Source organism: Camelus dromedarius, chromosome 32 (genome assembly GCF_036321535.1).
Source record: "Camelus dromedarius isolate mCamDro1 chromosome 32, mCamDro1.pat, whole genome shotgun sequence".
Taxonomy (NCBI): Eukaryota; Metazoa; Chordata; class Mammalia; order Artiodactyla; family Camelidae; genus Camelus; species Camelus dromedarius.
In genome coordinates this window covers 7756062-7779985 of record NC_087467.1, presented here as the reverse complement: position 1 = coordinate 7779985, position 23924 = coordinate 7756062, and the positions used below count along the sequence as shown (strand labels likewise).

At 37.3% G+C, this 23924-nt stretch overlaps 1 protein-coding gene across 8 annotated transcripts in view; it reads right to left on the bottom strand.

Annotated features, from left to right (window-relative positions):
* The window catches only part of NOL4 (nucleolar protein 4), a 239867-nt gene that overhangs the window by 181447 nt on the left and 34496 nt on the right, over nt 1-23924 (bottom strand). For 5 of the 8 annotated variants that reach the window (XM_031438989.2, XM_031438990.2, XM_064481515.1 and 2 more), the window contains exon 2: nt 8004-8153. In XM_031438989.2, coding sequence (XP_031294849.1) covers nt 8004-8153 — 150 coding nt within the window. Of the gene's footprint in view, nt 1-6987; nt 7051-8003; nt 8154-23924 lie in introns of those variants that run through there. The other 3 variants (XM_031438991.2, XM_064481517.1, XM_064481518.1) reach the window with 2 other exon arrangements.

Genomic DNA, 23924 nt, shown 5'->3' with positions numbered 1-23924 from the left:
AGAAGCACTTCCTTTCTGATTAGCAGGGTCAGAGGGGAGCAGAGCCATGCTCAGAAATGGTGTGGTGCACACTGAGTGGGAGAGGGCGTTCCCAGGAAAATGATGGTGGAGGGGAGGATGTGGAGCAGAATAGATAAACAGATAAAAAAAGAGGTAAAGGCTGGTTACTTTTTACTTATCATGAAATGATGAAAACTGCCGCAGAGAAAGCTAGTGAATAATACATTCGATTCTGGGAAAGTCATGAATGAAGACATAAGGAGGTTGTTATCCATGGGCCAAGGGAGAACACAGATGATACGAAGAAAGAAACAGACCTCTCAGTATCTAGTTAATAGAAAAAAAATGCTGTTTACAGTATCGGTCACCCCACAAACAACTCCATATTTTAAAAAAAAAAAAACCATGTCTCTGTCTCGCTATAATAATATCATATTTGAAGCAATTATGAGGTTAAAACCTTTACATATATTATTTCTGAGCCTCAAAACAAGCCTACAAATAATACATGCCCAAATCCCACATATGGAACTTCCCTAATCAGGCTTTGAACCCAAGTCTTCCGCTGACATCAGAGCTGATACCACCTCACACCAGCAGCCCATTTCCTATTTCACCTTCGTATTGTATTTCATCACAATTAGATACATCTATAGTTATTTATACAGGTGCACATGTGTATATGCTGTAAGAAATTCAGGAGATTTTACTTATTACATCATCACAGTACCGAGGAATACCTAAACCTCTGGGTCTAACAATGAATCATTAATCGTCCGGAGTACTTTTAAAAGCTGCATTGGCACATGTTCACCACAAGGGCGCACTGAAGTAGCGATTTATCAGGCTGGACCTAAAGAGTTAATATTTCTCCAAAAGGTTGATTCCCTTTCAAGGGATACAACCATTCACAATAATACAAAAATTATTAATGACAGGGTTTGTGACGGTAATCTGGTTTGGGTGAGTTCTGGTGTCTTTTGATGGCCTCTAAAACCAAAAAAGCCAGCTTCTGGGTATGAAGGGCTTACACAATTGCTCTGACCACTTGGGATAATTCCAACTACACCTGTATGAGAAATAAATCAAGTTTTACGAGTGGTAGTGCACTAGTCTTCTGTTTTAGGATCGCTATTTAATAACTCTAATTGTCACGCCACTGATTTTTTTTCTTTCTGAGACGGTTTTACACATTGGTTTTGAATATTGCTTTTAGCTATCAAAAACAATGAGGCTGTTCCTACATAAAAGTGGGTTTAATATTATGTGTCCCATGTTTAAATTTAACAGCTGTTTTCCATAGTTAGAAATCACCTTTGTAAACCCTATATATGTGGCGGGGAAGGTGGGGCAGGTATGTGGATGTGGGTGTGCATCTGATAAAATATAAACCGTGTGGAAATGTATGTGAAGTGTTTATATCCTGCCTCAAAGATGACAGCATTATTTAATGGAGTGTCAAAGTCTTCCCTGAAAAGCAAAAGGGAAGCACTCGTGTTAAATACTTTTTTGACCTTATTCAGAGCCTGCAAAATTGCAGAAATCCTGGGCGCTGGTCCAGGTAAACATGAGTTGTGTGGTGCAGGATCTTTCAGCCACGGGCTACAGCTCTGATCTTATTTCATTATTTCTATTTATAGGACCATCTTTATGCTACTCAGTTGGTATCAAAAAGGCAAGGACTTCGCAGAGACAAGGCGAATTTACTCCTTCAACAAGTACTTACGGAGGGTGCTCTGCTCTGAGACGGTCCTTTTACTAGCTGTGACTATACAGGGGTATAAGGAACAGACACAATTGTTTTAACATGTACTCTAGCCATGAAAAAAGAAAAACAAACAAAAGGAACCTCACAAAAGTACATTACAATATCCATAATGGAGTAACTGCTTGTGCTCATAAACTCTCCAAGACAAACTAGTTATTAATACACTTTTACATCACCGACTTTCTGTGTGACAGTATCACTGGCTTCTCTATTAAAGACTGTCTACAAAAAACCGTTTGAATCTGGAATAATTTTAAGGTTTATCTAGTTCTATGTGTTATCCAGAACAGCTGTTTGTTTAAGCCACTCTGTTCTATCCTCTGCATAAAAAGGACAAGGACCTCTTTTTATTTAACTGTTGTATTATTTTCCTTTTTGGGGGTTAACATCAGGTCAAAGAAGATGGTTTACAGGCATACAACTAATTCCAAGCCCCAGAGAATACTTGCTTCAACCCTTTGCTTCAGAAACACCCTATCCGTGCCCTTAGACCTGTGGCAGGAAAACGAACAATTCACAATTGTAAAAGGAAGTGAGCAAGGACACAAAAACAGAGTGGCTTACATTCTATCAGTGAATCATGACTACATGGTACACTTTTACCAAGAAATCTATTTAATGTTCATAGTTTTTAATCTAATATTTTATCTACTTCAAAACAATACTCTCTTTTTTTAGAAATATTTCACTAAAAGAAACAGTACCGTCTTCATTTGGAAGATATTTCTGAAAGGCTTGTGGGGGCCCTTCATCCTCGTCTTGATGCCATGAGTTCTCAGTCTCTATAAGGTATGCGCTGAAGGCTGTTATGCGTGACGCCCCACTAGGATTCGCACCCAAGTCAGGAAGCGCCTATGGATGCTGCTGGGGATACCAGTAGGTTTATCGATGACCTCCCTATTCTTGAGTTGAAACCAGCCAGATTTGAGAGACAAGCAAATTTACAAAATATCACACAAAATGTTGACTAAATGCTAGCAGCCTGATTTATTCTCTAGATTCCCCTGACCAAGGATATTTGAAGTCCATACAAAGATATGGAGGTCAATGATTTAATACAAATAAATTAAATGCTAATTGTAAAACTCAAGGCATCATGATAGGGAAGGGGAATATATTGGGAGAGCAAGGCCTTCCTGGTACTAATCACAGAACTAGAAGGATAACACCGCATTTCAACAGTGTCAGGACCAAGAAGTTCCATGATGACACTGATGTTCACGTGAGCATTTATGCTCAGAGCGAAACGGGAGGTGTGGTCACATCTACCGCACTGCAGCTTAAAATGACACTGCAAGTTAAGTAGCCAGCCTTGCATAACATGGTTCAGACTCCTGCAAAATTTTTAAACAAAAGTGGAGAGCAGTAACAATCTGCTGAGACTTGAGGGTCATTTTTATGGCCTTTCTTCTTTGATTGCCATTTTAAAATCCTGGAAATATGAAGTCTGATGACCACAGATCTTTTTCGTTACCATCATCATCATCATCATCATTTATAGAACAACTCTCTAGACAGTGATGAAGCCAAAACCTATTTCTGTACTATCTATGCTCATAAGCTGCCTTTTCAAGGGCAGGAGGCATGTCCCTACGCTTGAACTTTTCTCGTGCCAGCCAACTTGCTCACTTGGGTTACTATTTTCATTGTGCCCCCTTGCACAGAAAGGGCCCCATACACACCATTAAAATTGCTGTAATCCCTCCAGAGCTGGAAGAAAACAGAAACTTAGCCCCTTTATTTTATAAGTTAGAAAACCGTGGCCGAAGCCAAAAAGAGGGTAAATGAATTGTTCGGAACTCTTGAACTTTAATTTAGCGTTGTTTTTTCACACCACAGTGGTTGCAAATTTTGCTCATTAGCCTCATTATAAATTGACAAGAATTCTGGGAATTTTTACATAACAAAAGAGCTGAAATACTGCGAGTTAAAATATCTCATTTAGCAGGAGAGACACTGAACTAAGAGATATTGATAAGAAGAACACGATAAAAATGAGGGCTAACTAAAGTATTAAGGTTAAGTGTCGTAGACCTGATAGAAAAGACTTTTCCTTTTTAATATTCAAAATCGGGATGTAGAAATTCTACCTGATATGTTATTTTTCTACAGTGTGTCCCTGGCAAGGAATATTCTATTCATAGTGAAAGCAAATCCTTTAAAGAGTGCAGTTTTAAAATTTTTCAGAAAATTAACTTAAAAGTAATAGATGACTTCGGAAGAAAGCAAATGAAATAACTGAAATTTTCATAAATTTCACTGAGCAGAAGACCTTCTATATATACGTACTGTGTCTTCTCTCTCCTTCAGCCCAGTCAAACCTTGGATAACAGTTACACCGTGGACTTCCAGAGACAGTGACATTTACAGGATGCACATGAAAGGATGCCTAAGTGACCACCGTTCCTCCCTCTCAACACAGAGGCACTGGGGCAGGTAGAGGAAATTACATCCGTAATTATAGTTAGGGCAGCGATAGAGCTGTGTTGATTGTCTTGCTTGTCCTTCTACGTGGAACATAAGCAGTGATTGGATAAGGGAGAAAGAACATTATCCAAAAGTTTACCACACGGCAAGCCCTTTACGCCTATCAGCTCACTCATTTTACTGCACCATGTATATCATTATCTCCTTCTAAACAGGAGGGGGAAAAAGTAAATAATTTGCCCAAAGCGACACAGATAGGAAGCACTAGCTTCGAAATTTGAAACTGAGTTTGTCTGGCCTCTAGCCTGTTTTCTTTTTGCTTATAGCACATGCTCTCCACTTGGAATTAAATGAGTGTAACTGTTGACAGCTATGTATGTGAGTCATACATGTAAACTTAGTGTATCAGGCTACGAGTTGTGCACATGTGTGCATGCGTGTGTGCATGTACACATATAGATAGACTGTTCTCTCCACTGAAAACACTGACTTTCCCTCTTGGTTCCCGCATTTCCACTGGTTACTTTTATTTTACATGTAGCAAGAAAGAGCATTGAAACTTCATCCTTTAATCGGACCCTAACTGAAGCAACCTTCCTGGAAAGGAAGCTATGCTTAGCCTGTGACAAAATACAAGAGATATAAGACAATTAGAGAAGAGCTGTATGTTCCCTGAAGGTGAAGTTCAGGCAATAGCTGAGAAGAGTTAAGGACTGGAAGACAACTTCTCGCATTAGTTTTTTTTCTTTTTACAGTGTTACAATATCAATTTTGAAGTAACTTTCCAAATTGCTAAGCACACTAGCATTCAATTTTCACTAGAAAGATATATTTAAGACCAAACATAAGTGATTTTGAATGATCCACACTTCTCCACTGTTAATGTAGATAATTAAGAGTTGACTACAGTCAAAAATATTGAAGGAAACACATTCAGTGCAACAGTAAAGGTTACAGATACATAGGGACAAGTGAAGAAAAAAAGAAAAGACCTAAACGACACTAGAATTCAACCATGACTAAAAAAATTAATCATGCCTTCATTCCTAAAATGTGTCATTTTATGTGGATTTTTAAAAAGAGTTCATGAGTAATAGAATACACACCCTCCAATTTTATCTCTAGTCAGATCAGAGTGCAACAAAATTTAACTTGTATAATGACTAGATATTTCAAGGAATGATATACTGCAGATAGGTAAAAACAAATAGCATTCAAAAGTTAATCCAGTATTAAAGGACCACCATTTCCTGCAGAGTGAAAACATAGAAAGATTGGCAAAAAAAAGGCAAAAGTAAATAAAATGACCACTAAATCTATTGATAATATTATTAAGACAATATGACACGTTTTAATGATTAGTTGATAAGTATGGTTTCTTGGCCATGTAGGATAAGGGAGAAAAAGAAAGTCAATAAACATAATCATGCATGCTCTATGAGCTAATGTGTTAGAGGTAGAAAAAAGCTTAATCTCAATGGGAACCGTTATAATTGCAATAGGCATCTAGCTAATTCTCCAGTTCCAGCCAGTTCCAGCATTAGTATTAGAACTGAATTCTGACCCAAAAGTCTAGGGCCCTGATAGCACTAAACCGTTTCATTTCAAACTGCATTTAGTTTTATGCCCCATTACTTGAACATTTATATTAATTTTTAACATTAGACTTAAATTCCTTGTAATGTGCACAGTTTTGCTGATAATGCAGTTCTTTTTTTTTTTCTTTTTCTATGATGTATTATTACTCAAGAAAATGGAAAATGTTTTCTAATTAGGATTCAATGGAGAGATACCAGAAGGCAAACGGTGAGGCCAGGAGAAACCTTCATGATATTAGGGAAAGGTAAGAATACTTTAGATGCGAAACAAAAACTAAACTTGGGAACGAGACGGATCTTCAAATAGGACATTGTCAAGAGGGAAGGATGATGTTTCAGACACTGCTTGTACGTTCAAAGTGGGTGTCTCCTACTCCAAAATGCAGAAAATGTCTTCAAAATGTTAATGCAAAAATGATGTATGTTGGAAATGTGTTTAACCAATTTATTCAAAGTGTTCAGCGTGCATTGTGGCAATGGGTCAGATTCTCTGCATTTCATTTAGGAACACAGGGTGAGAGATTTGGGTCTATGTCATACCCCCGTTTCAATTAAAGGTCTCTAATAAGCGCATTTCAAAGATTACATCACTTTAAATTGCTTTTGGCACCTAAAGAGATTTGGCTGCCACCCCACTCCTGACAATGAAGCCACTTGGTTTTTGTTGGTTTGTTTGCATTTAACACAACTGAACTTATATATTCCTACCTTACAAAGCCCTACCAAGTTCAGTAGCTGTTTCATGAAAATGAATTCTCATAAGAGTACACAGTTAGTGATATTAGTAAATCAATATACAATTTTTTTTCCTATTAGTATCCAGAGATACAGCCCTGGCTTAGGAGACAGGCAAGATGACTACGTTCAGTAATATTAGTCTACATTAAAAATATCGCAAGAAGCTAGGTCATTGTCATTAGTCATGATAAGAATGTCTCCTGGGATATGTAAGTCAAAGGAAAGTTTATGTGGCAGAATTATGTAAGGAAACTTACAATAGTGCCTGCCCACAAACCATGCAATTTGGAAACAGCCAAGAAACAAAACCATAGAGAAGGAGAGATAAATACAACATGTATTAGGGGTTATTATGCGACTACAAAGATTCAATATGACCCTGGAAATATAGCAAAAAATAGTTATGGAAAAGAAGCTATTTCTTATGCTCAGTAGCTAATTTTCAAACATATGTACCTGTATTTGAAACTTTGAGCATTTCACACATTTTTCTGTATCTGAAAAAAAAATGGATCCAGACTGATATTGTGTATAAATATAGCTGAAAACAGTTAATAAAAGGTAGCCAAAAGCAAAGTTCAATAAGAATTCTAAAAAAAGGATATTATTCTGATTGCTGATAAAGTATTTCTGATGTACACTTTGCTCATACTGGAAAAGAATAATTTACTGTTCAATTTTCCTAGAAAGGATGAATTATCTACAGTAAGATGATTTCATAAAACGTTTAAATAAAAAACTAGATTAAGGTGTCTAGATCAAACAATAAGTATAATTAGAAACTTTAGAAGTAATATATAACTCCATTTTGACAATATATATTTCAATATCTAACAGTTAATGAAATCTTTTTCTTCATAATTTATAATAAAAACATAATATATTTTCCTTTTAAATGTTCAAGGGCATTAGGCCTATAAAAAATAACACATATTTTAAAATACTCTATACTGGAAAATTAAGAAATGGATACATTTCAGGACTAATGTATTTCATATAAGGTGATATAAGAAAAGTATATGAAATTTTCTTATCCATGTGACTATAAGTATTAAATAGAAATTTTTAATATGACTTGAGGGGGAAGGACTGTTAAAATAGTGGTAGTACAAAGTTTATATGTTCCAGTATATAATTCATAGATGATGATTTGAATATAGATTATGTATTGAATATATAACAAACAATCTTCCCATCTGTGGGCATTTGACTGGGACTACCACATTTTATGCATATTTAAAGAAAAGAAAATGATAAAGCTAGAAAGAGATTTAAACTATATGCAATAAACTCAGTGATATAACCAAAACAGAATCAGTAATAATAGTAAAATGCTGGGTGTGACCATGATATGGTCTAATTTATGTTGAAGATAGAATATTCATAATTATTTAACCCATTTTTAAACAAGCATATAATATCAAAATTCAAAATGCATGCCTTTTCTTTCCTTTTTTCTTTTTTGAACTTACCGCTTTGTAAGTTCTCTTTTGTCCGGCGTGTTTCCGAATCTGTTCTCCATTCGGCCCTGTTTCCACATGCATTGAATAGATAATGTCAAAGAAATCTTCAACCACAGCTACCCGCCGCAAAGACAGCTTCTCGTCAACCCCTATGCCATCCTGGAAACAAAACAGTTCAGAAAGGTACAAGATAAATACACAAGTAAGTATTTAATATATAAAGTTACCACATCAAGTTCATCAGACAATATTCTGATAAACTGAACCAAACCAACTAGATAGGAAACGCCAAAGATTCCTGATGGATCGCATTATTTTATACATTGTTTACATATAAAATGTTAAGAAACATGAGAAACAGTATTTGGCATAATCATGCTTACCCACTAATTTCATCTTTTACATTTTATAATGACTTTCTTGTAGCCATAAGTATAACTTTCTTAAGTTATTCTAAAATATACTTGTAATTTTTTATTGCAATAATTTCTTCTACATAGTGATTCATTTATCCAATAAACATCAATTGTGTCGCTGGGGCACTGGACTCTTTTATTAGAGAAATGAAAGAAATAATATGAAATCTCTACCTTTGATATCATACAATCTAGGAAATAAAATTCAACTACTGTGCTATCAGTATAAGACTAAGGGACAGGATGGGGTAAAGGTCAAAAATGTGACCTGAAGATTATCTAGGTGTGATCTTTGGGCCATCCACTCAGAAGTTCTGCGTTTTGGGCAATCACTTAAACCTCTCTAAATTTGTTTTTTCAACTATAAAATAGGGGTAATAGACCCTACTTCACAGAACTGTAATAGTGGAACGAAATAATGTATGTAAGTGATATATATATATAACCCAATGTTTGGCATAGAGTGAACAGTCAATAAATAGTGACTTTTGCCATGTTGATGATCATGATAAAAATGGAAGTCAAGTACTATGGGAGTCAGAGATCAAAGATATCACTTCCTGCTGAAGTAGCTTCATGGCAGAAATGGAATTTGACATGGGTGAGATTTGAAGCAGAGGATGTCATGAGCCAAGAGCTGAAAGTTCCCACACATGATTGAGAAGAATAAGTAACACATTTGGAACGAGATAAGAAAGAAATTCAATCTTAGATGGCTGCAACATGAGTGAACACACTACTGCTGAGTGGAGGATCCAAAGTTCACACCCAGATAATCTCTAGAGTTCAGATTTTTAACCTTTAACACATGGATCCCTTAGTCCAATACTGACAACATGGTAGATGCATTTTCCTTTTTGAAATGAAAGCTTTTCCTACTTGCCAGCGCGCACATACATACACACTCACACAGTGTCCTTATTCAGAACTGGGGGCATAACTTAGAGCAACGTGCCACAGCCTTCAATGCTGGCATTCAACACAAGAAGGTGATTAATCTGAGCAAAATCATTATGTAGTCAGTGAGTCAAATGGCAAAAGCTTTTCTGAACAGTAGCCCCAGCAGACTGAGCTCACTGCAAAAATGAAAGCAAATTACATGATTTTTGTTAGTTTGATTTTTATTTTACTTTTCTGATTTACAACAGGCCTCAGAAGTAGCAGTGTTTAAAGCAGCATATTCAAATAACTGTATGTGTGTGTGTGAATTTTTATGTGAGGTCAAACAGCCAGGCGTTCCACCTTGGTTAAATCTGAAGGGCTCCCTCACACATTATCTGTGATGCATGTGGTTCCTCAGTAGGTTTCAGATCTTTTTGACCTCTCCTTTAATATCTTGAGGCATCTCTTCTTCTCTACCGGGCCCGATGAATAATCCTTCATTGACTGTGATGCAAGACCGATCTGCAGTGACAGTTCAGGGAAGCTGCAAAAAACACAGCAGCCTGCAGCCTGGAAATGTCCTGCCCCTTAAAGGATAGTGCCAGGTTAGCACCATTTCAGATGTCCACCCACCAGCTCTGGAAAGGATTACCCTTATAGCAAAACCAAATACATCACAAGGGGAAAAAAAAAAGAACTACAGACCAATGTGTTTTATGAATATAAATGTAAAAATCTTCAACAAAATACTAACAAATAAAATCCAATAATATATATATAAGTTATTGTGCACTACAACCAAGTAGGGTAATCCCAGGTTGGTTTAACATAAGGAAATAAATTAATGTGCTAGATCATATTAATAGAATAGAAGGCAGAAAGCATGTGATAACCTCCACAGATGCAGAAAAATGTTTGACTAAAGTAACATACTTTTCTGACCAAAACTTAGAAAATGGGGTAGAAAGGAATCCTCAATCTGATAAAGGACTTCTATAAAAACCCCACAACTAATGTCTTATTTAATGGAGAACGACCAAATGCTTTCCCTCTAAAACAGGGGCAAGACAAGAATTTCTGCTCTCGCCATTTCTATTTAACACTGTATTGGAGGTCCTAGTGACAGCAATCAAGCAAGAAAAAGGAAGAAACAGCATGTAGATTGGAAAAACAGAAGTAAAGCTATCTCTATTTGCAGAGGACAAAATCCTGTATGTAAAAAACCCTAAGGAAGCCACCAAAAAAAACCCTGTTAGAACTAATAACTGAATTTTGCAAAGTTAAGATTCAAAATCAATATACAAAAATCAATTGTATTTCTGTTCATTAGCAATGAACAACCCAAAAGCAAACGAGGAAAAATAATTTTATTTATAATGGCATCCAAAAGACTAGAATATTAGGTATAAATTTAATTTTAACAAAGTTATAGTTAACAAAGGACGTGCAAAACTTGTACGTTGATAGGTACAAATTATTGCTGTAAGAAATTTGAAAGGATCTAAATAAATGCAAAGACATCCTATGTTCATGGATCAGAAGGTTTAATATTTTTAAGATGGCAATACTCCAAAAAATTATTTGCAGCTTCAATGCAACTCTATTAAAAAGCTACCTAGTTTTTTTTTCGCAGAAGTTGACAAGTTAAAATTTATACGTAAATGCAAAGTACTGTGAATAACCAAAATAAAATTTTAAAAGAAGAAATTCAGAGGTCTCACATTTCTTGATTTCAAAATTTATTATAAATCTAAAGTAATAAACATAGCATGGCACTGGCATGAGAACAGATCAATGGGATAGCATTGAGATTCCAGAGATAAATCCTTTTACTTATTTTCAATTCATTTCCAACAGGAGTGTCAAGATAATGCTATGAGTGAAAAATAGTCTTTTCAACAAGTGATGCTGAGACAATTGGACACTCAATGCACAAGAATGAGGTAGAATGCCTGTATCACACCATGAAAATTAAATCAAAAAGGATCATAGATTTAAACCTAAGAGCTAAAACTTTAAATTCTTACAAGAAAATGGGAGGAAATGCTTTTAACCTTTGGTAAGGCAAGGTCTTTTTAGTTATGATACCAAAAGCAAAAGCTATGAGAAAAACTGATACACTGAGCCCCATTAAAATTTAAAAATCCATGCTGCAAATGACATAATCAAAAAAGGAAAATGACAACCCACAAAAATGGGAGAAAATAGTTGAAAATCATACATCTAATAAGAGAATTTCATCTGCAATACATGAAAACACAACCCAATAACAGAAAGACAAATAACCCAGTTAAGAAATTAGTAAAAAATCTGGACAAACATTTCTTAGAGAAGATTTTGAAATGGCATAAAAGCACAAGAAAGGATGCTTAATATCATTAGGAATCAGGGAAATGTAAATCGAAACTTCAGTAAGACACTACCTCACATCCCCTAGGATGGTTATAATCAAAAACAGTTAAGTATCAGCTGATGATATGGGGAAATTAGAACTGTCATGCGTTGCTAATGCGAATGCAAAATGATGCCATTGCTTTGGAAAGCTTGACAGTAACTTGGAAAGTTAAACACAGACCTACCAGATGACTCAGCAAGCCCACAACTAAGTATATAGTCAAGAGAAATGAAAACATACATTCACATAAAATACGCAATACAGCAGCATGTTCGTAATAGCCCAAAAAGTGGAAACAATTCCGATGTTCCTGAACTGATGAATACTTATATATATAAGCAAAGTGTGCTTATACAAAAAATAACCATATGAAGAAATAACAAGAGATGAAATACTGATTTATGCCATGCCATGGATGAACCTGGAAGACACCAAGCTAAGTAAAAGAAGCCAGACACAAAAGCACACACGCTATATGATTCCTTTCATACGAAATACACCGAAGAGGCGAATTTACATAGACATAAATTACTGGCTGCTTAGGACTTGGCAGGAGGCGAGAATGAGGACGGACTGCTAATGGGTACAAGTGTCTTTTTTTTAGAAGGGACAAAAATGTTCTAAAATTAGGTGATGGTGAAGTTTTTATATCCTATGAATATGCTAAAAACACCTCCCCAAAGATAACCACTACCTCAACTTCTCAACATAGATTAACGTTGCCTATCTTGTTACAACATTACGTTTGTGGGATTCATACACGTTGTAGTGTGTAGCAGTACTTTTTAGGTATTACTGCCACATAGTATCCCACTACAGAATATGCCGTAATTTATTTAATCATGGTCCCCAAGCATTTGTGTTTTTTCCAGTTTTCAGCTATTAAAAACAATACTGCTGTAACAGTTCCCTTCATGGTTTTGTATTGTTTTGGGTGCATCCATCACTCATCTCTTCTTGTCTAAACCCAAGGAGTAGAATTTCTCCATAGGGTATTCGTATGTTCAACTTCTGGAGATTATGCCAGGCAGCTGTATTAATTTCCTGTCACTTGGAAATGTCATTCTTTTTCACTGGAGCCATTCTGGTAGGTATGATTTTCGTTTCTCTGATGACTTCCTAGTGGTTTTAATTTTCATTTCTCCCATGACGAATGGAACTGAGGATCCTTTCTTTCATTTATTAGTCAATTGGAGAGCACTTTTGTTGAGTATCTCTCCTAGTCACTTGCTCAGTTTTTTTTATTGGGTGGTCTGTCTCTTTAATTTATAGTTCTACCTACAGTCTGAATATGAACCCTTTGCCAATTTGTAACTTTCTTCTCAGTGAACCACCTTTGAATTTTTTTACTGAAAGAGTGAAATGAGTAACTGCATACTTTGAGAAAAATTATCTGCCATGAATTTTAAAAGTCGAGAGGAGATATTTTGAAAAGATAATATATACATTCCTGCAGAAAGGTAATAGGGGCCTAGTTTAGACAGAGGGCTGTAATAATAGAAAAGAAAGGAAAATGATGAAAATGATACTTTATAAAGGATTAATCCATCCATTTATTTATTCAATACTGAGAAGCCTTGATAGCTGATGTGGAAAATTAGGGAATGTAGGCAATTCATGAAGAACAGTGATTACTTGAAAAAACAAAGGCGATCAATACTGGCAGATGAGAACTTAGGAAAATTAAAGTTTGGAATTACTGAGGAGCCTTTATTATGGAATCAGCAAGACCAAAAAAAAAAAAAAAATCAAGTAGCAGCAAGATCCAATTTTTCCAACTTAAAGACACTCTATCATCCTTGCCATGATTTGAACTCCATATTCATTTTTCTTGCAGTTCTCTCAAACAAGAAAAAAAAAGGCAAAACATAGGCTTAAAAATGAGAATGAAGAAGAAAACTCATTTCTCATAGATAATTTTCCTAAGAAGGGGTATCTGAGGGGCAGCCCCAGGGTGCCTGTCTGTCAAAACATCTCCCACTTCCTCCCACCTTCAAGATTAGCCATAACGCCCTGCCACTTCAGATTATTACTTACTAATAGGTTAAAAATAAAGGCTGCAGAACTTTCCCCAATGGGCACGTTAAAATGCTTATCAGAGTGAGATCTCAGGTCACCAACACCAACATCTAACATTTACTGAGCATGTATTTTCCACTGTAGCCGTTCTGCTCAGTGCAGAAATACCACTGAAAATAGCTACTATTTGTTCCCTTTTCTCCCTCTCTGCTTCCACACCCCTGCTGTCACTAATCTGGAACACTTCTCCAGTCTTTAATTTCCTCTCCACCTCCAAACTGTCACCCCCTCCAATTCATTCTCCACCCGATGGCCAGAATGACCTTTGAAAATCATAAAACAGTTCATGTCACTCTTCTTGAAAACATTCAGCGGCTGCACCCTGCACTTGAGATAAAATGCACACTCTACATCAGGACCCATAAAGTCCTATAAAATCTGTCCCCTGCCTCCCTGTCCACTCTCACTGCACCCCACTTCTCCCTTCCCACCAGGCACATTGGCTTTCACGCCAATTCCTTGAATACAACAAGAGCTTCTCCACTTCCAGACCATTGCGAGGCTCTGCTCTCTGCCTGGCCTTTTCTTTCTCCAGCAACTTGAATGTTTGGCTTCTTTTCCTCCCTCATCTCAGCTTAATACACAGAACTTTGCTTTGATCATCCCATCTAAAGTGCTCCTCCCAATGTATTCTTTGTCATATAGCACCCCCACCTCCCTCTGTAGTAGATTTTCTCAAAAGCTGTAATTTGATCACTCAGCTGTAAGTGTAGCCACCTGTCTCTCCCGCTAGAATTAAGCTTCATGACAGTGTTTGCCTGGCACACGCTAGGTACCAATAAGAAATCTGACTAGATGAATGTAAGAATCAGTCAATGGCTCTCCTGGTTCTTATCCTGGGTAAGCAGGGAGATAGTAAGGTCACCATCGGAGATACAAAATACAGTAGGAAAAGCAAGTTTTGGAGAAGAACATACTTCAGTAAGATATAGGTTGAATTTGAGATGCCTACAGGTGAGACACGTAGAAATGTCCATGAAGTAGCTAGAAACAGGGCCCCAGCATGCAGAGAAAAGCCTGCACAGACTTAGAAGACAAGACAATAATAGGACAGGTGAAGCCATGGATGTAAACATGAAGGCCCAGGAAGATACGCAGGATGGATAAAGCACAAGACCAACAAGTAATAGAAGAAAAAAGAAAAGGAAAAAGTTAAAGACTGAGAAAGAGCCTTCAAGGACGTCAGAGACAGATCAGGAGAAGATGGGGAGAGAGTTTCGAGGAAAATGAGAGGTTAGATCAGGCGGGTCCAATTCTTAGGAGAACGTAAGTACGATGACAAATGAAAAGGGGGAACCAGATATACGGTTTAGGAAACCCTGGTGACCTTTGGGAGAGGTTGCAACCAAGCAGACTTGGACACCAAAGACAAAAGTGTTTCAAATCCGTAGCTTCGGCTAGGGCTTGGAATATATAAAAATCTTTTAGTGGCTTTGAAAACCCTGTGACACAGGAAGTGTGATAAAACAAAATCATTAAGTATCTCACCTATCAGCTTTAGGAAAGAAACAGTTACCCTGCCTTATGGGGATTTTCTAAAGAGGTACCATTAAAGTCCATTGAAAAGGCTGGTCTATTCAAAACTGCAGAACTATGTAAGGAAACTCATGATTATCAGTAGCAAAAGCCACCAGGGTGCTTTCAGAGAATGAAAGCTGTACCATATACACATTAAACAGGAGAGAAATTTGAGAGGCAAGAGGTTGTGGCCAACAGCAGTTCACAGAGCCTGCCAGGCTGTGTGTGTGGCTGGCAATTCAAGATCACAGATGCCTCAGTGTGCTCTAATCAGGGAGAGTCCTTATTGCTAAGTGCATTCATGCTGGTAGCCAGTAGAGATGCATCCATGCACTAAAATTTGAACCTGAGCAGAGTTTAAGTCTTCTAGAGTATTTAATTTACCACCCATTCGCTAGTTCAAAGGCAGACCCATGCTAAAATAACCTCCTTTGCAAAGCCAAAAATTGAGCTCAAACATGGATGGACTAGAGCCCAGAAAAGAAAGATTTTAGCACTGGAATGGCATAAAGAACCGGAAAAAAAGAAAAAAAGAAAGAAGGGCAAGGGGCTTCTAAACAGCCCATTCTTTCTCTAGTATGTCCCCAGATATTCTGGAACTTAATTATTCCTTCATTTGTCCAAAAGTAGTTAATTTCAGTAAGAGGACATCCCTATAAATATTATCCATACCCTATAAACGGAAACTAAATTTCATGTAGCTAGTGCAATTAAAAAAACAAAAACAGAAACAAAAAACAGCTTAAAATCCCTGTTGATAATTAGGTTTGGCCCAGGACAGTGAACTGCGGAACTAAATAAGCCGTTAAGAAGAGGTGCGTGGCAGACACAGCATAAAGAGAGCCGATTTTTCATCCTCCAGATCAGTCACTGTGAAAGACGCTGAGGTATAAAATTCTGGGTGGCAAGTTGAATAAAGAAAGGCGTGGTGGAGGAACCCGGGGCAAATTGCGGATGTCTGCCCTCGTTTCCTGTTTGCGGGAGGCAAGCAGTGGCAGCTGCTGGGTTAGAGTTCCCGGTAGAGACCGCTGGGGCAAAAGAGGGCTCTGGTTTCTGTTTCTTTTGCTCAGGCAGCAACAGCTGCAGCAGCCGGTACAGGTGATGGTGCCCTGGCGGTCTCCGCGGCAACGCCGGAGGGGGTGGAGGTGAGACAGGCGCCCTCCGTCCAGCAAACCTCCGCCGCGCCTCGCCCGACCTCGTACTCACTCCCTCTGGGCTGGTCCTCCAGCCACGCACGCTCCTCGAGGGGGAGCCGCGCTCCAGCCGCCCCCTGGCGTCCATCTCCAACTGCACGGTTGCCTTGGCAACGGCCGGGCCGGGGGGTGGGGGAGGAAGACCAAGGTCCTTTTCCCTCTGGCGTTCGTCGCCCCGTGCCCCGAATGTGAGGGCTTGGAGGAGCAGGACTAGACCACGCTGGGGCGCTCGCAGGACCAGGCCACCCTGCTTGGAGACCGGAGCACCGACCTAGCAGCCGCCAGGGTAGCGGCTCAACCGCCCAGCCCTGGAAAGGCATCTCTCTCTCCTGGCCCGCCCCTCGGGGACAGAGGCGCTGTTATGCTGGGGTTGTGCACGTCCCCTTCAAAGATCCGAAGACCTGAAAGAAGCTTGCCCCACCCTAATCCATCCTCGCATGGAAGCAGGGAGGATGCCGCCTTCCCCGAGGAGTTGGAGGAGTCCCAGAGCCACGGGCTCTCTTCCAGGGATTCCCGCCGGTCTGCACACAAACTCAGCGACACCCTCCGCCAGCCCCTTCCATCCACTTGAGGTTATCTCCAAGGACCAGGACACCGAGTCCTCTCTCTTTTCTCTGCTCTTCCTTGGCATTTGGGGAGCTAAGGGTAGGGCTTCAGAGCCATGCAGAAGGCGGTCAGTGCAAGGGGCCCTACAGGACTCCGGGCTTCCCGCAGGGTCAGCAGCTCGGCTTGGCCAGGCGTCTCATGGAAGGGGGACGACGTGGGAGGGGGGTTGCCAGCAGTAAGTGCCCTACTGCTCCCAGCCTTGTAAATCGCATCCAAGAGAGGCACCCCTGACGGATGATTCAATACTGCATCTAGAAACTGATTCTACTCAGAGCCTAAAAGAACTGAATCATGGGTTTATTTACTGGAGCAAAATAAGAATAGGTGGAGGTTAGCTGGCTTGGCTGCCAAGTGGACGTTGCTGCCTGGCTTTCAAAACCATCAGAAAGCACCACAGATTCTGAAAAATCACTGTTTAGGTGTAGACAAAGAAAAAGCCAAAGAAACTACTTTTCATTCTCTAGTTGAAATTTTGAGGACAGTTTTTCTATAGTTTACAATATGGATCCGTCCTCTTCTTGAGCAATGATTAATATTTTATTGCTATAACCAGGAGTTTTCATAAAGCTTGTATTATGATCTTTTTAATAAGATGCACAAAATTTGAAAATTAATAAATTCAGAAGCAACATGTGTGTCGAATACATATTGCATCATTGATTTTTCTGAATATTTATGGAGATTCCTAATGAATCAGCTTATTGTTAAGTAATTGTTACCTAGCACTTACAGCGAAGATAATCTTTAACTGGAGAAGATATGTGGGAAAATGAAGAGCATTCATCAAAATAGAATTAATAGTTTGCTTAAGACATTTTGAAGTGATTCGTTTTTTATATATATATATTTATTTATATATATACATCCCATATGTATATATGGGATACTAAATAAATTTCACTACCAAAACATAAAGGATTTTGAGTTAAAGTTTGGAGATTAGATATATGCCTTAAAATGCAAATTGAAGTGTTATCTGATTGTTAACTTATATCCTCTTGTCCTTGCACAGAAATAATCAAAAGTATAAGGCAGTTATTTTGAAAGGTGATTTTTCTAAAGAATTTCACTTTAAGAATTAATTAATTAAGACAATGTACCATTATTTAATCACCTTCCAAACTGCCAAGCTATTTCAAACATTACTGGAAGAAATATTTCTACTCTGTCCCTAAGATATTATCCATGCCCTTTATGCCAAATTTGTTCCTTTAAAAAAATTTTTTTTTGCCTACATTGCTTAAAGGCAAATGTATATTTCAATTGGGAGACAGATCTGTCTATAAGTCATAGAATTTATTTAACACCTCAGTTTATGTTATCAGGATCCCACAGAAGGAGGCTCACGATCAGAGCGCCCCACACTCCAATGGGAAGTTTAAGTGAATGGGAAGTAAGTAGAAAAGCTTTTAGCTTTCTGGACTGCTGCTTTTGCCATTTGGAAAGGTTAGCCTAGCTTCTCACCCTTATTATTTCATGCAGTATGAGAAGCTCTCGGCAGGCCTGGTACATTTTCACCTAGGTCTCAATGTTTGCATAATCGAGTACTGTTCCATTTCCTCAAGGTGCAATAGATGCCAGGGCATTAAAATATAAAATTTAACACAGAGCTGCTAGCTGATGCTTTCAAAATGAATAATTATCTGATCATTTAATATTAGTGTGCACCAGAGGTGAGGAAGCTGGGAAAAGAAAAGTACATTAAGAAATGATTTTAAAGAAACATACCATATACTCAATATGCAATTTTTATTCATAGATGTCTCTCGATAGAAGAGCCAGAGATGATTTTTTTTCTTCTGGTTTTCTTTTTTAAGAAATTTATAATAAGTGGATATTAATTTATAGTAAGCACTAATATACATTTAAGATTGATAAATGTCTATACTTTTAAAAGCATATTATGTTTATTTTAGTTTATTGGTTATGACAAGCAATGTTATACTTTTTCAATGTTTAAAATCTTTAGGTAGTCCTATGTGGTAGATAAAAGGCCAACTGAATGAAAATCTACAATATACGTCTTTCCAAGAGTTGGGAGCATTTCACAGGTTCTTAAAATCGAACACAGAGCCAGAGAAACTTGTATGTAAATCTCCAGCTTACTCACTAAACAATTTTGTATTATAAGAAATTGTTACATTTACCTTATTACAAGGCTGTCAATCCCCTGCGCCAATGCATCATATGATGGAAAATGGACAGTTTTAATCCACCACTCTATCAGAATAAAATCACATGCTAGCTTATCCGAGCCAGTAGCTACCAAGTAATTTATAAGTTGGAGTTAAAGTGTTTGCTAGAAAAGCATTAATGAAACAACAAAAGGACACAACATAAAAGTAGCCACTCTGTAATAGGGTATGCCACCTGGATCTGAAGTGAATAAACAGATTCTATCGTAGGTGAGCAGGGGGGAACAGAAAGATGGTTGTCTTTTGCAGGAAATAGGACACAAAAATCTGTCCAAATCCATTTCCCCAGAGTCCCATCATCAGAGGTACCTCGTTTGAACTTGTGCTGATAATAAATATCTATCGATAGAACAATATGAACTAAAGCTTATAAATTTATAACAATCAAGCTGTTACTCCAACAGATGTGTAATAATTGATGTAAAAGTTCTGTGAAGCTTTAAAATAGTCGTCTTTGACTTCTTACACTTCTGACATATCCATATTAAGTGGCTCTCGAATCTGCTGATGCTTGTCTGTATCTCTTGTTTGGATTACATACTGAATTTACTACTTGTTCTACTTGTTTCATTTCTAACTGCTACAATTCATCCTTCTCAGAGTAATCTAAAGTATCTTTCTAAAACGAAAATCTAAGTGATATTCTGAGTGTGTGTGTGTCTGTGTGTGTGTGTGCGCCACACATACATACATACCACATCTTCTTTATCTAGTCATCTGTCAATGTACATTTAGGTTGTTTCCTTGTCTTGGCTATTGTAAATAGTGCTGCTGTGAACATTGGGTAGGTAAACAATAAGGACCTACTGTATAGCACAGGGAACTATATTCAATTTCTTATAATGAGCCGTAGTGGAAAATAAACTGAAAACATATATGTATGTATTTGTATAACTGAATCACTTTGCTGTACACCTGAAACTAACATGGTAAATCGACTACACATCAATAAAAAATAAGAATTAAAAAAAAGATGAGATCATCAAAATAGCTGAGACTACTTATTCAAGTACCACATACAGATAAACGAGGAGAGAGAGAGCGAACACAAGCATTTAAAATGTATTACTGAGCTCACATAAAAGCACAGAAAATCCTCAAGGACCCAAATATTAAAATTTAAAAGAAATGGTAAAAATGAAACCAGAGGAGTAAGCTATAATAGAAAACTAAAGTTTAGGCTTATCTGGGCGCAACTGCCTATACCAGGAACCTACAGCTTCTGGGGACTGGAGGGAGTGGGAAGAAAAAGAGACTAAACCTTGGATGCTGGCAAAGTAAGGAAAATGAAGCTGATCTGTAAGTGCGAGGAATCAGAGGGAAAGGAATGAATGAAAAGTGACTGCACGCGGGGCAATGCCTGCACATCCAGATTTCGCTTCACCAGTTCTCACTTCAATGTGATCTAAGTTTCCATTGAAACCACTGAGTTCCTCCTTTCTAAATTTGTTTTTCTTTCTCTTTTTTATTTTCTAAATCTTCCTAGTCACTTTTACATAATTTCCTTCCCTCTAATTTAAGAAGATAACAGAATTTTCCACAACTGATTAAAAAGTCATTAATTCAGAAACTCAATAAATACACATCGAAAAGGCTGATTATTTTAAAATCTCTACCTAGACACACTGCAGTGAATCTGAAGAACACCATAGAAAAATAAAGAAAAGTAATGTAAAGACCTTCGAGAAAAAGAAACAGATCATCTACAGGGAAAGGACGTCAGGACTGAGTGCACATTTCTCAACCTGAAGTATAATGGTATACAGAAAGAAAAGACCTTTTTAAAAAGTTTAAAAAGTTAAAATAATAGGTCTAAATGAAAATAGTTTCAGCTAAGAAATTAAGAAATTTAACCACCCACAGACTTTAACTAAAGGAACTCCTAAAGCACTAATTTTAGGGGAAAAAAATATCTCTGAAGGAAAAGGCCAAGAGACCACAAAAACACACCTAAGTAAAACACATATTCCTCAATATGAACTGTCAAACCATTCACGGTTTGGCCTTATGAATTCTTTAATCTTGACTCTCAGAAGTCTCCCTGTCTTATTCTACTTTCTAGCCACGCAATTCTTTTTTTTTCAATTCTTAATGTATTTTTCCTCTTGCTTCTTAAACTTTGCACATGCTGTTTCTTCCACTTCACCCCGACTCTCAATTTCCAAGATCCCCTTCTGGAGGTTCTATGGCAGAATCATTTCCTTGCCTTTTCCACTCTTTAGAGGCTACCTATATTCTTTGGTTCAGGGCCTCTTCTTTCATCTTCAAAGTGCCTCATTCCAACCACTGCTTCTGTCCTCACATCTCCTTTTTCGACTCTAGCCTTTTGTCTCGTTCTTAAAAGTACTCTTGAGGTTACACAGGGCCTACCTAGAAATTCTAGGACAACCTTCTTATCTCAAGATCCTAAACGTAATCACATCTTCAAGGTCCATTTTGCCACGTAAAGCAATGTACTGACAGGTTCTGGAGATCGGGATGCTATCTTTTGGAAGCCACTGTTCTACATACCACTATCATCAAATATTTTTGTTGAATATAGGAAATCAGGGAAACCATAAGTAAAACAAAAAGACAATCTATGGAATGGGAAAAAATTTTTACAAATTAAACCGACAAAGGCTTGATCTCCAGAATATATAAGCAGTTCATACGACTCAATAAGAAAAAAATAAACAACCCAATCCAAAAATGGGCAGAAGACCTAAACAAGCAATTCTCCAAGGAAGACATACAAATGATCAATAGACACATGAAAAAATGCTCAATATCACTAATTATCAGAGAAATGCAAATCAAAACTACAATGAGGTATCACCTCACACCAGTCAGAATGGCCATCATTCAAAAATCCACAAATGACAAATACTGGAGAGGCTGCAGAGAAAAGGGGACCCTCCTTCACTGCTGGTGGGAATGCAGTTTGGTGCAGCCACTGTGGAAAACAGTATGGAGATTCCTCAAAAGACTAGGAATAGACTTACCATATGACCCAGGAATCCCACTCCTGGGCATATATCCAGAAGGAACCCTACTTCTGGATGACACCTGCACCCCAATGTTCATAGCAGCATTATTTACAATAGCCAAGACATGGAAACAGCCTAAATGTCCATCAATGGATGACTGGATAAAGAAGATGTGGTATATTTATGCAATGGAATACTACTCAGCCATAAAAACCAACAACTTAATGCCATTTGCAGCAACATGGATGCTCCTGGAGAATGTCATTCTAAGTGAAGTAAGCCAGAAAGAGAAAGAAAAATACCATATGAGATCGCTCATATATGGAATCTAAAAAACAAACAAAGCACAAACACAAAACAGAAATAGACTCACAGACATAGAATACAAACTTGTGGTTGCCAAGGGGGTAGGGGGTGGGAAGAGATAGACTGGGATTTCAAAATTGTAGAATAGATAAACAAGATTGTACTGTATAGCACAGGGAAATACACACAAGATCTTATGGTAGCTCACAGAGAAAAAAATGTGACAATGAATATATATATGTTCATGTATGACTGAAAAATTGTGCTCTACACTGGAATTTGACACAACATTGTAAAATGATTATAAATCAATAAAAAATTTAAAAACAAAAACCAAAAAAAAAAAGAATATAGGAAATCAGATTTTTGTACTTACTAACATTTCAAGCTATTTTGAAGTACTCTATACAGGAAAAATATAATAATCTCACTATAAAAATATCCAAGTAAAATTAACTTTTGTCAATTACAAATTTGTTAGGAAATGTGTAGTATACATACTAAATAATAATTGAAAGAAAACTTCCCAGATTGATCATCTACAGTCTAATATGATGATGATAAAGCCTACCATCCCTACAGCAACTAAAATGGGTATTACTCTTGCTACATTTCCAGCCAGTGTCCTATCCTGTCTATCTAGTTCAAAACCTCTGAACAAGTTACTGATTCAGGCATTGAGTAAGGCATTAAGGGGAAATGTCAAAGTCAGACAGAGAATTAAGTATCATAAACATATCATGTAACAAAACCATGTATGTTTTCCCTGCCACACATTGTGCAATCAATATGACTTAAACAGGACTTATAAAAACAACGGAGCAATACAGAATTTTACAATACACAAAATACTCCAGAGTTATCAGTCATCCAAACTGCATTTTATTGTACTATCTTCAACCTTTACCTTCTTCCAGACTTAAAGGCTTCAGTCTGTTGCTGAGTATAAGAATACACACTCTTAAATTACCCATCACTTCTTTGATTAATATATTACTTTATTATTACTCTCACAGTACTTCAAATACACATCTTTTCTCTTTCAGTCTGGATACGATATTCCTTGAGATAGAAAACATATATTTTGTTTACAACTCCAATAATTTCTAACCTAGGCATTTACATATATGTATATATATGTGTGTGTGTGCGTATATATATGCATATATGTGTGTGCATATATGTACACACATATACATATACAAGCAAATCATTTCAAAATATACTTTAGACAACCTAAGCGAGGTTCTGTTACAAATCTGAAATTATCAAAATATATCTCTTCCATGTCACCACCCAGCAGTACAGTAGCAAGTGAACTAAATATTTTTGGATAACTACATCAATATTAGTATATTAACAATTAATACT